Source organism: Pteropus medius, unplaced genomic scaffold (assembly GCF_902729225.1).
Source record: "Pteropus medius unplaced genomic scaffold, Ma_sr-lr_union100, whole genome shotgun sequence".
In the NCBI taxonomy this organism is placed as follows: domain Eukaryota; kingdom Metazoa; phylum Chordata; class Mammalia; order Chiroptera; family Pteropodidae; genus Pteropus; species Pteropus medius.
The window spans coordinates 17,177,134-17,194,087 of NW_024344378.1; the positions used below are offsets into that span (position 1 = coordinate 17,177,134).

Below are 16,954 nucleotides of genomic sequence, written 5' to 3' on the forward strand. Positions count from 1 at the left end.
AAGTGACAGGGAAGGCGGGGTTGGGGCTGGGATTGGTTCGGGGCTGTTGGAACATCGTTCAGTTCTCCAAACCCTTACTTAGTGTCATCCACATACTAGGCTTTGTAGATCCAGAAACCAGAACGGTACATGGCCCCGGCTCTTGAGAGGTTCCCAGGCTAGGAACAAATCACAACATATTGTAAGGATGTGACATTAGCACTAAGCAGAGGAGGGGCACCCCACCCAGGGAGGTGTCCAGGAGAATGTGCCTGTACACTCCATAAACACCCCAACCAGGAACCACTTGGTCTGAAGCTTTCTCTGCAGGCCCTGAGGCCAGACATACAGGATGAGTGGCTGAGCAGGCTGCTGCTCACCAAAGAGAAGAATGTCTCCCATAATGCTAGGCTAGAGGTGGATGAAATGGAGCAAGAGAGGAGAGAGAACTGAGGTGAAGCAGCAATGGACAGAGACGATCCATGGCAAAGGATTCCTGGGTCCTCTTATGCCTCCACAATTGCAAATTTATTTAGTCCTGCGAGGATCCCTAATTCTATAGGAAATCCAGAGAAAAGCTTCTGTGAGACTTCACACTTGATCAGAAACTGACTACTCAAGGACTTTTGCTAGAGACCAGCTCTTACGGATGGACAAATGCAAGCCGGAGAATTGCTTGCTAGTTCATCTCCCTCCTGAAACCAGTTCCTTAAATATTTCTTTTTGCAGGGGTTGGGGGGAAAGGTTAATATGTTTGTCAGTCCAAATGCTAATGTTTAAGACATATAGAACTGAGTCTAAGATGCAATTTGACAGTCTGAAATCCCAACCATGACTTTGTTCGAAACTAAAGACGCAAAAAGCTCAGACAATGGAATAATTGGCCTTATCACAGTTTTCCACTTCCAGAGAAAGTGACATCCTTGCTCCCAAATTAAGGACCACGATGTTACCAAATGAATCAGAGACACACACACCTGTGTTTGCAGAAAGGCATGAAAATGGCCCCAAAGCATGTGCCACATGCCATTGTCAGATAAATGAGGAAGAATGTGGCCCTGCCTTTGAGTCCATGATGCCTGCATACCTTATGACGATGGCCTATTTTCAGTGGGAATGGAAGAGACATGACGTAGAGGGTTCTATCTAGCTGCATGGTTTCCATTTAGGAGGACATGTGACCATGTGGAAAGAGTCCCAGATCAGAAACCAGGAAGTACTCCTAATCTCAGAGATATGACCTTAGGCCTGGATCCTCCCCCTATCTATCCATCCATCCATCCATCCATCCATCCATCCATCCATACACACACACACACACATTAGCTATATGATCTGGGACAACTTATTTAACTTCTGAAATACTCAATGTTTTCATCTGTAAAATGGGGCCAGTGATCCCCAACTCTCAAGTTTGTTGTAAAGGACAGAACAAGACAGCTTAGGGAAAGGAACTAGCACAGAGGAGCAGCTCAATTACCGGTGGATTACACGATGACAGCTAACTCCCCGAGCTTGCTCCACGTGCAGGCACTATATGCCAGGCACTTTTCTAGGCAGTTTACACATTTTATTTCATTGAATTATCATAACCACTCTATCAGGTAGGTGCTAGTATACAATAATCCTCATTGTACAGATAAGGAAATGGAGGTACAGAGAGGTGAAGAAACTTGTTCAAGGTTACTTAGAGGCTAAGTGGAGAAGCATGGACTTGAACGCAGGCCATCAGTCCCAAAGCCTTCACTTTACTTTGATGAGGAGAAAAATGACTGATGCTGAGCCTCCTGACCCTGACTCATCTCTCCTCCTTAGGTCAACCTTCTATAAAATCTAAGTGATGGGGTCCAATACCATTCTGGACTGATAAGCAGTCTCCGGGCTCAACACACTATGATCTAAAAAAAATACTCTGAAAGTGAAGCCCTGGTTCTTTTTAAAAAGTCACCCTTTAACCTCACTACTTCTCTAGCTTAAAATCCTATATGTAAAATGTTATTTGAGTAAGGATGCCAACAGAGGTTGTACTAATGGCCAATTTACACAGCCATCCTTGTGTTGATGGAGAAAAAACTTTAACCACCTCCAGTAAAACAGCACCAAGGAGTTCCAGAAAGAGTGTCACAAGGGCACAAGATACTGCTACATCGTTGAATGCTTTTAACCAGTCTTGTCTATTTAGAAGTAGATGGTCTCTGAATTATTAATCCACTGAGGCAAATAATTATATCACACTGTAACCTGCCAGGGATTGTCATCTTGTCATGACAGCTACTGCTCCAGGCTTCTCTGTTGTACAGAAAATTGAAGAATCACCAAATTCAATTTCAACTTGGTTAAACATGTTGGGCCAAGTCATAAAACCTGAAGGGTGCGTGTTTAATTTACTTTCTTTTCTCTGCACATTGATTTAGCAAGGAAGATCAGCGTGCTCTAGGCTCCAACTGTAAAGTGCAACATCATCAGTCTAGAAAAGAGAATGGAAGACACAGATCTTTAGGCACTGAGCTGGGAAGACAACGAAAAGTTAGAAGATACCCTGAGAGGCCCCAGCAAGTTGGAAAATTCCCCAGAAGTTCAGGAGCGGTCCCTTTCTTCCACCATACTCTATTCAGGGCTCCTCAGCTGGGTTTTATCACACCCATAAACCCTCTAAAACACAACACAGAAATACATTCCTGTACAACATTTACCCAGAGGGAAAGCCCATATACCCACCAGGTTTTCAAATCCCTAAAAGATCACACACCACATGGACTCTATTATATGTAAACTACACCCTGAGCAACCCCGTTTATGTTGGCCCCTTCTGTGAACCTGGTGAGTCCCCAACAATTCCCACCTGGTCCAACACCCAGAGCTCTCCTGCCTCCTGCTTGGCTCCCTTCTCTCTTGCAGCCCAGCCTTGCCTGGACTTTTTCTTGCACTAAGGACATTCTTTCACTCCTCATTTGCCAAATTGCACCCTGCCCATCATTCCAACATCCAGCTCAGAGAATCTTATCCACAAAAGAACAACTTTGACTACGTAGAAATTGATATTCCAATTCCGCCCCCACAGTCAGCATAAGAGACAACATTCTAAATAACTCTCTTCCCCTCCCTAGTCCCTGCCATCAGCCTCTGAAGATCTCTGCTAAGTCCCAGGTAACAAAGAGTACATCCCCTTGGTGCCCCACAATCTCTATCGCATGGACTCCTGCATCAATGGATCCTTATATACAAAGTCAGTAAATGGAATGAAAACTATACAGACACACAGGGTTATAGCAATCATTAATTATTACAATTAAGTGAGCACTTCCTGCACGTGAGTTACTGTCCTAAGTGTTTGTTCATTTATTATTTCATTGAATCCTTCCAATCCATCCATGAATTTATTTAGTGAGAAACATTAATTAGGTCCTTCCTATGTGCCAGATACTGTTCTGGGTGCAGAAGATACAGCATTAAGTTAAAATGGAAAGAAAATTCTCTCTTTTCCTACAAGCTTAGATGTAAGTGGATGTAGGGAGACAATAAATAAGTCAATAAGCAAACATTTAGTATGCCAGAGGGCAATAAGTGCTATAGAATGATGAAATGTGAAATCTGGGGACTGGCCTCACTGATGAGGCGAACGAAGAAGGAAGGGAAGTGAGGGAATGCCCACCCCTGGCAGAAGAGACCTTGGGCAGAGGAAGAGCCACGTGTAGAGTTCTGGGGAAAAGAGATTGGTGTGCATGAAGAACAGTGAGGACAATGTGGCTGGAGCAAAGGTAGGTTCTGTACTATCTCCAAGTCATATTCAGGGAAACTGAGACTTAGAGAGTGGAGTGAGTTGAATGGTGCCTCGACCTCCCACAAAATATGTCCACCTCCTCCTAATCCCCAGAACCTGTAATGAGGACCTTATTTGAAAAAAAAAAAAAGTGTCTTTGCAGATGTAATTAAGTTAAGGATCTTAAGGTGAAGTCATCCTGCATTATCTTGGTGGGCCTTAATGACAAATGTCCTTATAAGAGACAGAAAAGGAAAATACACAGGCACAGAGAAGTCCACGTGAAGATGAAGGCAGAGGTTAGAGTAATGCAGCCACAAGAGATGCTGAGACCCACAGAAGCTGAAAAGAGGCAAGGAAAAATTCTCCCTAAGCCTCCCCAGAGGGAGTGTGGTCCTAAAAGCACCTCGATGTCAGACCTCCAGCCTCCGGAACTGGAAGAGAATGAATTTCTGCTGTTTTAAGCTACCCAGTCTGTGGTATTTTGCTATGGCTTGCCTAGGACACTGACACAGATAGGTTAAATAAAGTTCACAAAGTTACAGAGCTCTTTGGATGGGCAAACTGAGACTTGAATCCTGATAACTGGATGTCAAGGTGCCCTTAGGGGTCACTCAGCTATCTACTGCCTTTGGTGCACACCAGGGAATATACTGGCTCTGATGACTATGGAACACACATTTGGTCACTTAAGGGCCTCTAGCATTGAGCACCTGGCTATGGCTCCCTGGCTTTGCCTGGCCTCCTTCTAAAACCAGCCCAACGTTTCCGGAAACATGGGCTGCCGTGTATGGCTGTTTCCCATTGTCGAGACAGGATTTTCTGGCTTTTTTCATTATTTGCACTGAGCAGACAGCACAGGAGTCCAGTGCTGCCACCACAGCGTCACTTTGATTGGGCCTAAGGGGAAGGTTTCTGAGGCTCTGATTCCCTTGGATTCCCGCCTGAGTGGAAACAGGCATGCTTTCATCTATTAGAGGCAGCCTGGTTACTTATACCTCTGCCAATTTTCACTGAGCAGCAAAATTAGGTTTTGGACATCCTGTGCAAATGGAAGCAGGCCACAGTCGATATGAGCAATTAACCTCTAAATATTTAATAGATGCTGTGACTTCTGCCTCTTCCTGGGAGAGAGAGACCCCAGCTAGTTCTCTGCAAACAAACAAGTCAGATTAAGAGGAAGCAAGGTACACAGATACTCACTCATGTCCTGGAGCCCTCTGCTCAAGGATCCAGGAAACCCTCAGGAAAGGGCTCTGGGATGATGGTGCAGCCAAGTGAATGGCCTTTTGTGACAGCATCCTCTCCAATGTTTACAAATGACAAAGCAAGTGGGATAGATACACCGCTCTCTTGCGTCTCATGAAGAAAATAAGCACGGAGCATGAAGCATCATCTCGCTGTGGCTGATGAAACTCGCTATAGTCCTGTGTGACTGTAGGCAGTGGGGCTGTGAACCTGCGTGTGCATACAGGTGTGAGGAGGTAGATGAAAGGGTAAGTGCAGGTGTTCCCTCTCCAAGGAAACTCCTAGGTTCTTGGCTTCATTCATGACTTAACCCACCTGCATCCATCTTCTCCCCGCCCAGCATGCCCCAGCGTCCCGCCAGGGCTGACTTATCCAGCACACAATGGGCACAGTGCCCAAGGCACAGATGCTTTCATTTCTTAAGTCAAAACCAAAAAAAAAAAAAAAAATTGTAGGCTGAAAAAATGTTTTAATACATTTGTCTTTATGCTAATGCATTCATAAAATACGTTTTTTCATATTACTTTATGGAGGAAGCTAGAGACCACGAAACCCATGAAAGTCATCACACAGGCCTGATTCCTACATGGCTCTGTTCTCACAAGTACCGGCTTCTCAAAAACGACAGCATCTTACAGACACAAAGGACTGAAAACAGTCCCTCCTACAGCGGCTCCCCTTGGGTCAGGCGTGCTGCCCTGATCCCTCCAACCAGACCCTTGCTCATTGGTCAGGAATGCAGAAGTACCAACACTGCCAAGGAGAAGATGTGACAACGCCCCAAGAGAGATAAGCAGAGCTTTAAGGGAATTCACAGGTCCAGGTCGTTGGTCCCACCTGGGGCATTAAAGAGGGCTTCCAGGAAGAGCGCCATCTTCTGCTCCCTCCCAAAACAGGCCTCCCAGCTGCTTAGCTGGCATTTCTCATGCGAGCCAAGCCGAGTAGCTCCTTAAGAATCTCTAATCCACTTACCTCCAAAGTGAACTCTCAGTCACGCTCCCCAGGTTGAAGTCGTACAGCTTCGTCAGGATAAGTATAACCTGTGAGGGGGATAAGGAGGAGGGCAGAGGAGAGGAATGAAAGAGAGGAAAAAAGGAAGCTTACTTTAGTTTGTGTAACAATATACAGTGCATCTCAAATCACCCAGAGGAGGGCTTAGTAGTCATCCATTGAGTTGAGGGGTATTATAGGATCAAGCAAGAGGAAAACATATTAATTTAATGTGGCCCTGTAACTGGTAGCATTTATTTTAATCCCAAAGATGCTTTGCATTTGAAATAAAACACGCCACCAGGAATTAACTGGGTATCTACAGCTGTTTCTCCGTATCTGTCCTTCACAGTCAGGCACGGGCCGGCTGGCTCTGTTCTCTAGCATGGCCACCCGGAGATCAGAGGATAGGCTTATTTTTGATCTGGAGATAACTCGAACTTCCAGACTTGGGCTAAAACGGGAAGAAGGAAGTGGGCCTGATTCTGTCTACAGAGCAGTTCAAAGAGACTTTGTGTTTCATTTACTAGCGCCTCAGCAGCCACAAATACTTGAATGGCAGGCAAACCCAGTCCCCAACATCCTCTGATGCCACCTGCCATCTACCAGGCAGCATCTGTCCCCTCCAAGGAGTTAACAGGTCATTGGACTGCACTGGACTCCAGGACCACTTTCCTAACTCTAGCTGAAATCATGAAGCCCAGAGGAAGTCGTACCTGTCAGAGAACTGGAGCTGCCTGTTAGCAGTTTGTTGAAATGGTCTTGGGCTGGTCACTCTGGTCCCATGCCCTTTAAAATTCTCCAGCTAGAGACTCAGATATCAGACATCTCCCTGCCTGCCCCTCATGTGCCTGGACACAGCTTAGGCAAACTCCATACCTACAAGGATGCTAAGCACATGCACCTGAATCGATTTTAATCAAAATGCAGGTGCCTAATATACAGCGTCAGCCTGCACGCGTGATAATCCAGTTACACATAATTGTGTTTATCTAAATTTAATGCACAACTCATTTCACTTTTCTCAGCTCCTTCCCATTCCACAATTTAACTTCCTCCAGTTCATTTGCACCACAGTCATTAAACTCTTTCCAAGATAATGAATTTCTGCTACCAAGATGGGGCTTTCCCAATTCCAGGCATCCATTTAAGATTAAAGAAAAATAATCAGCCATTATATTGAACATTTTTATGGCATTTAACTGACGACAAAACACTCCCTTTGATATTTATTCTCATCTAGCACCCCATGAGGTCGGTCAGCTCTATTTCCATTTCTTTTATGTAAACTAAGAAAAGAATTAGAACCAAGGATGTGACTCATTATAGGTCAAAGAGAGTCCAGGGCAAGGTTGGTTTGGGACTTTCAGCTTTTCTGCAGGGCTATTACTAGAGGACTCATAGGTTTCCTCTCTGATTGCATCCTGTGATGAAGATGATGCGTTGGCAAGAAATAGTGAAGCCAAGAAAGACATCAATGGCGTGGTATTTGCAGAATAGTAAAATCTACTAAACCACCTGTCCTATTAGCATAGCACAACAGCAAGGAGTGTGTATTCCACGCAAAGAATTGCTCCCCACAGTTACCCAGTGATCCTTGCCTCTCCCATTCACGGTAAATTTCCTCATTTATTACATTCAGGGCCTAATAAAGGGAAAGGACTTAGCCATATCCTCCCCCCAACCAAATATCTGGCAATGTGCCAGATAATTTGTTTTGTTGAATTAATAAACACACACACTTGCATACAATAGACTTCTCTTCGCTTCACTTTCTTTCATCTGCAAAGTCATTCTCACAGTCATTCTCACAGTCAGTACACAAAAGCAAAGGTGGCTATATGCAAGCCATCTCGAATTCTGGACAGACTCAAAACTATGCTCTTCTAGGAATAGGTCAGCACACCCATCTAGAGCTCTACAGACACAAGTCAGAACATTTCATTTCCTCCCAACATCCAGCCTGCAGGGACATCAAACAATCCCCAAAAGTGCAAAATCCATACAAAGAGAAGAAGGATCTTGGCCGTAAGAGTCCCACTTAATTACTAGAGCTTCTAACAGATAACTGGGTCTGGAAAATCCTTCTAAGAACCCAGAGTCATTCTCATTCTATCAGCCTACTTACCCAGTGCTTGAACCACTCTCTTTCCTTTCCTCCCCCCAGCTCGTCTGTCTCTAATATGTTTCTTGTGCGTCTTATCTCATCTTGATGTTTGCTTCTTAGAGGATCCAGACAGACACACCCTTCCAAACCTTTATTGATATTATTTCTGCCTTCACGGTATATACTTTCAATTCTGCCTCTCAATTCATGCACTTTCTTGGTTAAAAATCTTTACTGGCTCCCTCGCCTGAGGATGAAACCCCGACTCCTTAGCCTGGTATGTAAGGCGCTCCACAGTCTGGCTCCTCCAACCATTTTTCCCCAGTTTTCAAGAAACTATCCCTTTTTTCAGCAATCCGAGTTTCTCAAGGTGCTGCAAATAATTCAAACCCATTCTCACATCTCTGCTTTCTTTCTTTCATGCTGTACAATTGTATCATTGCCTGTGCCCACCTGTGCATGCCTGCCTCTTGTTCAAGAAACAGCTCGAAACCCACTTTCTTCAGGCAGCCTCCCAGGACTATGCCAGCCATCAGAGTTATTCCTCTTTGAACTCTAGTTGTGCTTAAAACAAAATTATATAATTTGCTTCTTAATTAAACACTATCTTGATGGTGTTGGAATGTCACACAAGTTAACTTCTCAACTAGATTCTGAACAACTTGAGGAAGGGTTCATGTTTTCTACTTCTTTCTCCCTAGCAGATAGACCCAGCACATCAAAGTCTCCTAAAAATAATCATTTTTAAGTCAATGAAACATAATGGTGTCTGAGTTGTAAATCAGTCTTCAGAAGGGGATGGTATTAATCTAGTCTATCACCCTCATTTTATAGGTGAGGAAATTGAGGCACAGAGAGAGGAAATGACTCAAGTTAAAGTCCCAATAATGTGTGATCTTGACCAGATTCTCAGGGCACTGTTCTTCCTACTCCATGAGTAAGACTGGAGCCTAAAAGTCAGATTCTCTGGCCCCGCTCCCAGCGAGTTTGACTTAGTGAGTCCTGGGCAGTATCGAGAAACCATGTGGTGATTAGAGGACCACAATCTGAGAAATACTTCATCATACCATGATTCCTCTTCTAATTCTGTGCTGAAATGACACCATCCTTCTACCTTGCTGAGATCCCAACCTAGAAAAGCATCTATTCCTTTAAATTAGGTTTAATCTAACAAAGAAAGTAGGCAAGGCAGTAGGAGAGTACGGGAGGACATTTCAGCAAAGTCACCCCCACATTCCCCAGAGGAAAGGTCCCAACACTGAGAATTGGGGACTAGAAGCTTCCTTTCCCCTGGAGCCATCACAGAAGGGCAATAACAGAGCTATGAAGAGCTGATCATTTGACCTTTAGCCTTAGGACCTTCTGTGCCAAGCAAACAAAACCAAGACCTAAAGAAAGCCTGCCCACCCCTGGGTTCTCTCACCATTCAGAGCTTTCCAAAGGTTACCAGGTAAGATGCAATCACAAGGGAAAGAAAGCTAAAAAGCACATGCAGTAAACCCACCTAACAAGCCCCAGGCTGCTGGGCGAGTACTCAAAATGGAAAGCGAAGGTGTACACGTGCCTCTAGAATCACCAGTGGAAGGACGTGGAGGGCAAGAAGAGTAGAAGACCCAAAACAAAACCTGACTTGACTCGCCTCCACCAGGGGCCCCCAGAGGAGAGTGAACACTCAAATTCAAAGAACAAAAAGCAGGGAGAAAACATTAATTGCATCCTCACAATGTGCTAAATATTATGCTGGATGCTTCTCAAGCCCCACAACAAACTTTGAGACTGAGCAAGTGTTATGAAATATCCCCATTTTACAGATGAGGAACCTGAGTCCTAAGAGCTCAGCAAGTTGCCCCCAAGGTGCAGAATTAGCAAGGAACAGAGCCAGCATCCCAGCCAGGACTATGTAACTCAACCATGCTATTCCTCTCTAATGCAATGCTCTTCCGTTCAGCAAATGTTTCTCTGAGCTCTCTGTGTGCAAGGCAATGAGTAAGAAGACAGGGAAGAAAAACTTGGCCTCAAATAGTTTATCACTCATTCGTGGAGCCCACGAGTAGTGACTGAGCATCGCTTACGAGAATTAGGAAGGTACCTGATAAACTCCAACAAGCAATCAGGGAGGAATCCAGAGCTCAAAGCCCAAGGGTGAAGATAATGTCTGATTTCTTTGTTCTTGGAGGAAAAAAATAGGAAATAGAGATGTGTAATAAGAAAAGGAGTAGACAAATTGTTGGGAGATCCAGGTTTGTAAGTGAGCTTTGTCAAATAAGTATCTTTTTGACCTAATTGGCTACAATCTTAGAGAGATTTTAGACAGCAGGAGAAATAAAAATTAGAATAATTCATGAGTAAATAGCATTTTCTCTTAATATAAGCTATACACATGTAGATACACATAAAGTAGTAAGAGAAATCCCTCAATATATATGTGAGCGTATATGTAAACATAGCCGGGAAAGCTCATATACATTTATAAAAATTTATATACATAGACACATATATGCACATCTATACATATATTCACACGCATAACCTAAAATTGCCATCTGACATCTTCTCTGAAATAACACTGTTCGCACATCTCATATAGCTTTTAACACATTGGGTTAATGTGACTTCTTCATATATTTATCTTGTCTGTTAGATTGTGACCTCTTTGAGGTCATAATTCAGATCTCATTCAACTCTGCTTCCCCAGTACCCAACACAGCTCCGGACATATGGTAAGTACTGTACAAGGTCCATCGAATGAATTATAAATGTATGACAAAAATTAAAAAAAAAGAAGGGATGAGATGATAACTATATGAAAGAGGTACAGATAATGTGCTATAAGAGTTCAAAAGAAGAAGCAATTAAGTCCAGAAAATGGGATCAGCAGTCTTCATGAAGGAGAGATTACATGATCTGGGACTTAAAGCACAGTAAGAATATGGATATATGGAACCAACTCGCCCTCCCTCCCTCTTTCTTCCTTCCTTCCTTCCTTTCCTTCTCTTTTCCTTTTCCCTTTTTTCAACTTGGAGACACAGTCAGACTACGCCACGGTAGGAAGGAAGGCACAAAGGACAATGGCTCGACACAGGAAGGACAGAGGAAGCTGACCTTGTTTGTGGTCAACTGTGGGCTGATAAAAAGTTTTATAAGAAGGAAGAAGGTGGTGACAATGAGGGATAATATTATGAGACTTAACTATGTATATATAGTGTGTATATATATATATATATATAATATATGATTACTATATATTAAGGGACTATATTTAATAATGAACATATAATAAGGGAACAAAAAGGGACATGGCTGGCCTCTTAAAAAATAAATTGGTGCTGTTTTTGTTCACCATCCATCCTGAATTTTCTTGTTCACAGGCATCTAGTGTCTCCTGCTGCCAGATGCTCAAGCCAGCCTTCAGTTAACTCCTTGATCTATAGACACACACAATGCCGATACCTATTGTCTTTATTTCTCATTTTTCTCTTCTATCTTTCATTTTTCTGGAGCATAAGATTCTTGGTGACAAAGTAAGCAAAAGAGAAATGATTTCTGTCCTTGTGAAATGTACAGTCTTCCTTAACCTGCCTTCCAGGATTATCTATATTTGAACAAAAAAGTCCAAGTCGCTGGCAAGGTTGGGGTGAGTGATATTTGGGAGTAAGGGAGCTATACTCTTCTCACCCACTTCCTGAGCAAGAAGATGTATCCGCACTCTGAACTGCAGAGAAAGAAGATTCGGTCCCTATTCCACCTGAGACTCCTTCTAAATTTCCCATGTCTAAATTCACTTATCCCCTTGGGTCCAGCTGTTTGCCTTCTGGATGGGGCTTGTGTGGCAGCATGGAAAGAACAGAGTGCTTGCAATGAGGGGGCTGAGCTCTAAACTCAGTCTTACCATATGTGACTGTGCGAGCCTGAGCAATTTATTTACGTTTTCAGAATTTGCTCCAATTTCCTAAAATGGGGATAATGACTCACTTCCCCCTGCCAACCTCCCAAGGTTGTTGATTCAAATAAAATAAGGGAAGCTGACCTGTTTTATAAGCTGTTCTATGCAAATATGAGTTATTATTATGATAATTATTCTTCAGGAGACAAGGGTTCTATGTAATCCTTATTTGGTGAGAGGGAAAGGGGGAATTCGGATTTGAGAGTTGCTAAGCTCCTTTTTAAAAAATATCCATCCATTCTAGACTCCAATGGCAATACAGGAGGCTGCAAACCGGACCCAGAGTGTTCACCCGGCTCCTGAACTCAGCTTCAGAAGGAAGGCAGGAGGCCGCGGGGGAATCCTGTCCTCTGAAAGGATAATGCATAATCTGCACATTCATAAATCACTAGGATGCTCTCGCCCGTGAGCACATTCAGTGAAGTGAGGACCTTTAATGCCTGTAAAATTTTACTCTGAAGGAAAATTACTTTAGTTCATTAAACCTTCCTGAAATATTGGTGCCTTTAAATCATGGGGTTCTCTGTACGTGCCCCTCCAGTTTCCCCTCCCCCATCTCCTACCACCTCATTCTGGCCCTTAACTGATAGTTCGTTGTTTCCAGCCGATTGGAATAGGGACAGTGGCTTTCTTTACCAAAGCAGCTGACAATGGTAACATAGTAAAGATGCTTTACATACTCCTTGGAGATGGTCTACAGGAGTACGTCCTTTAGTCTCAGCAGAGTCTGAATCCAGGGTCCTTCCATCTCCGAGAGATGTACCCAAGGAACAGAAATTCAACATTTGTAGTCCACGGCCCAACCGATCTCCAGTACAAGACTGTGCAGGCACAACTGGGTATCCAGAACTGTGGTAGGTGTGTGCCAAATTCAGAATAATATAGACAGTGCTCCCTGCCCATCACGAGTTTACAATCCAGTTGAAAGGACAAGGAAATAGTACAAGAGATACCAAGTTTGTCATATATGATGCAGAGACTTTCACAAAACTTTTGTCCCCTTTTCAGGCTTTTTAAAGGACATTATCATAAACTCTGTGGCTCAAGATAAAACCTCAGCATGACCCTTGATTCCTCATCCCACACTCAGCAAGATAAATACTAAGTCTTCTGTAATGTGTGGCTGTCCACTGTATCATCCAATTTCAGGTCCTCATAACTTTTTCATTCACTCACTAACCAAATGTGTATGGAATGCTTCCTGTTTGCCAAGTGCTTTGGATTCAACAGTGAAGAAAATGAACCAGCTTCTTTGCCCTCATAAAGTTTACATTTCTGCAGGGGAGATAAACAAACAAATAAGTAGGTAAATGACATAGTAGTCAGATGGTGGCGAGTGCTATGGGAGAAAAAACATGAACAGAAGGAGAAGAGTAAGTGTGAATATGCAGAAGCGGTCAGGGGTAAGTAGGCTGCAGCAGTAAAGAAGCAGCCCAGGAAAGTCAAAAAAAAAAAAAACTGACACTCATGCAAAACCCTGAATGAGGTGAAGGGATTAAGGCATGTGGCTATCTAGGTAATAAATATTACCAGCAGAGGAAGCAGCGAATGCAAATATCCCGAGGTAGGAGTGTGCCTGGCATATTCAAGAAACAGTAAGAAGGCCAATGAGGCTGGAGCTGAGAGGGAGTAGAAGGTGATGAGGGCGGGGAGATACTGGGAGACTTTGATCTTGCTGGAACTTGTGAACCATGTAAGGACTCTGGCTCTTGTTGAGTGAGATGGGAAGCTGCTGGAGGATTTTAACAGAGGACTTAAGTTTTCATAGGATCACTCTGGTTGCTGTAGTAAGAAAGGCAGTACAAGGACAAAAGTAAATTGGGATCTTGTTTTAATCATCCAAGTGAATCATGGTATGGGTTAGACCAGAGCGACAGCAGTGGACAGGAAAAGGGATGTGATGTGAAAATAATTGAAGGTAGAGCCAATACGAGTTGCTGACAAATTGGATTAGGGTGTGAATAAAAGAAAATAGTCAAGAATAACCCTCAGAGTTTGGGATTAGTCAATTGGAGGTACAGAGTTGCCATTATATAAAATGAAGACTTTAGGAGATGGCAGTTTAGAGTAAAGATTGCAAGCTTAGCATTGGATATTGAGTTTGAGGAGCCCAGGAGAATTCACATGGAGAAGTCAAATGGTCAGCTGGATAAATGAGTCTGGAGTTCAGAGAAAAGAGTCTAGGATAGAAATATCAGTTCAGAAGTTGTCAGTGATTAGACGATATTTAAAGACATGAGACTAGAATAGATCATCGAGAGATGAAGTGTGCACAGAGTAGAGATATGAGGATAGAAAGCTGGGGCATTTCAGCATTTGGAGACCAGAGAACTGAAGGAGAAAAGCCAGTTTGTGTTTGGACCTTTCAATATTGGCTCAGTGGACATTTGTGCCCCGTGTGAAAGCTCACCAAATGGTATTTACTACAGAAGAGATTTTCAATAATCGAAAGACAAGATGGCCTTCTGTAAAGTCTTTAAGCCTCTTTCCCCAGCTCCCCCTGTGTTTGCTCTGTGGGCTCCTGTGTAAAGCGGTCACTGCAGCAGAGACAGAGACTTTGCCTAGACTTAGCATGGACTTCCTTCACCAAGGCTGATGCAGATATTATCACTGCTGAGTTTTCAACTGCCAACATCAGAAAACAATGCTGAGACCCCACTATGGTACCTAGTGGCAGATTGGTTATGTTTCACCCCTCCCATGACATAGAGGAGCAATTTCTTCTCATTGGAATTGCTTTCTCTGCCTGCAGTGATTATGCTAGAATCAAAATCTTTCAATTTCAGAATGCCTTATTCACTGTCACGGTATCCCACACAACATTACTTCTAACAAAGGAGCTCATTTCACAGCAAATGAAGTGCAGTAATGGGCATGTCCACGGAATTCACTGGTCTTACCACAAACTTCGACACCCAGAAGCAGATGACCTGATACCATGGTTGAATGGATTGTCAAAGACTCAATGACAGGACTAGCCTGGAGCCAACACTCTGAGGTTGTGGTGCTGTCCTCCAGGATGTGGATTTGACCAGTATGTGATCAAAATATAAAGGTCTGAAACGCAAAGGCGAAAGTGAGGAAAAGAAGCAAAGAGCTTATAATACCCAATAAGCCATCATATAATATTTTCTTCATCTCCCCACAACTTTTGGCACTGTCGATAGAGAAATCTTGGTTCCCAGGGAGGACGTTGTCACCAGCACACAAAACACCTGTTCCATTGAACTGACTGCTTCACCAACAGAAAAAGAAGGGGTTACTTATGAATAAGGGATAGAAATGAATTCCCATAGCAGCTAAAAGGGTGATTGTTATGTTTATTTACTCTTGGCCCACTTTCTTGCCTATGTATTGGAGGTAACCAGAACTCTGAGAATTATATTTCTAAGACTCACCTGTCATCTATCTGGCTTCTAATTTGATTCTGCCGATTCGAGGGGGATGGTAGTCATGAGGACCAGTGAAAAAAGGAAAAGCTACTCTCTTTACATGTGTGTTTTCTGGTGACAACACAACAGCAGCAACAGAGCAGCTGGTAGCAACAGCATGCTGGGTCTCAGTGACAGGAAGTGCAGGCTCTTGGGTTCCTGCTTATGGAGCTCAGAATACATAGCAGGAATCTGGGTAACAGAAATCCTTGACTTCTTGTACTATTTTTTTTCTCTTCTGTGCAGGGGTGTAACAGTTTTGCCTTTCCAGCCTTTACAGGACTCTTGTAATCTATTCTTGTATTCAATGTCTTCTTTTAGAAATACCTAGAGTCGGAGACCCGCACTGACACAAAATGGTCTATGAGATTAGAGGAAACCCAGGAGAGGGTTCTGGAAGCCAAGTTAAAAAAAAAAAAGTTTCAAGAAGGAAGGAATTCTCAGCTGTGTGAAAAGCTACTGACAGTTCATGTACAAGAAAGATTTCAAATGGACCATTGGATATAGCTACTAGATGACTGTAAAGGCCTTCAAAATAACTAGTTCGCTCACTGAATTTCTGATCTTCATCCCTCTTCCATTCTTACACCCGAATGACTTTTCTAAAGCAGAAGCTGAATTGCGTTACCTACTGCCAAATAATCTCTAGTGGCTTCACGCTGCCTTTAAGATCAACTCCAAATTCCTCATCATGGCATGACAGATCTTTCTCGACCTGGCCCCAATTGATATTTTAACCCTCTTCTAGAGCCGCTTCCCAAAAATGACATCTAAACCCCAGCCACACCGGAATACCAATTTTTCTCCCTGTTCCATACTCCCATTACCTTAGCACAAGCTCTCTTCTCTCTTCTGAGAGCCCTTCTCCCATTCTCCACCTAAGGATCTCCTTTTCATTCCGCAAGGTCCACCTCAAAGATCATCAACATTCTGATGTCTCTCTCACCTGTCCTCCAAGAAAGAACTGATTCCTCCCTAATTTATATTCCCCTAACATGTACATATTTCTAATAACACTACCCACCAGATTATATTATAATTTTCTATTTGCATATGTACCTCCACGATTAATCGATGTGCTCCTTCAGTACAAACACCTTATTTTTCTCATTATTATATTACAAGAGTATTATTATTCTCTCCCTTAACATGGTACCTATTAACCAACAGAAGTACAACACATTTATTGACTTGAAAGTGGTGCCATAGGCATTCGAAGGAGGAGAAGATGAGTCTGAGCTGGGGTGATGCCCTCACTAGAGAATGAGAGGTGTAAGCGAGATAAAAGAGATGGGGGTGGGGTAGCCCACTTCTTTGTGGAGTATTTTGTAAACTTCTTCAAGGTCGTCTCTTAATGAGCTGGACTGCTGAGTCTCTATGGAAGGGAGAATTCAAAGTGGCTTTTGAAACGACTTCTAGAATATCTGTCTACAAGCAGGTAAGAGAGTAAGAGGACACAAGGACAGGGAGGGAAGTTGGTAAAAGCGACCTTCTAA

General features: G+C 43.2%; 1 protein-coding gene across 1 annotated transcript in view; it reads right to left on the reverse strand.

Moving 5' to 3' along the window:
• The window catches only part of SORCS3 (sortilin related VPS10 domain containing receptor 3), a 520,917-nt gene that overhangs the window by 344,645 nt on the left and 159,318 nt on the right, over positions 1–16,954 (reverse strand). The window contains exon 2 of the mRNA XM_039871263.1: positions 5,960–6,027. Within this exon, the coding sequence (XP_039727197.1) occupies positions 5,960–6,027 (68 nt within the window). The remainder of the gene's footprint in view (positions 1–5,959; positions 6,028–16,954) is intronic.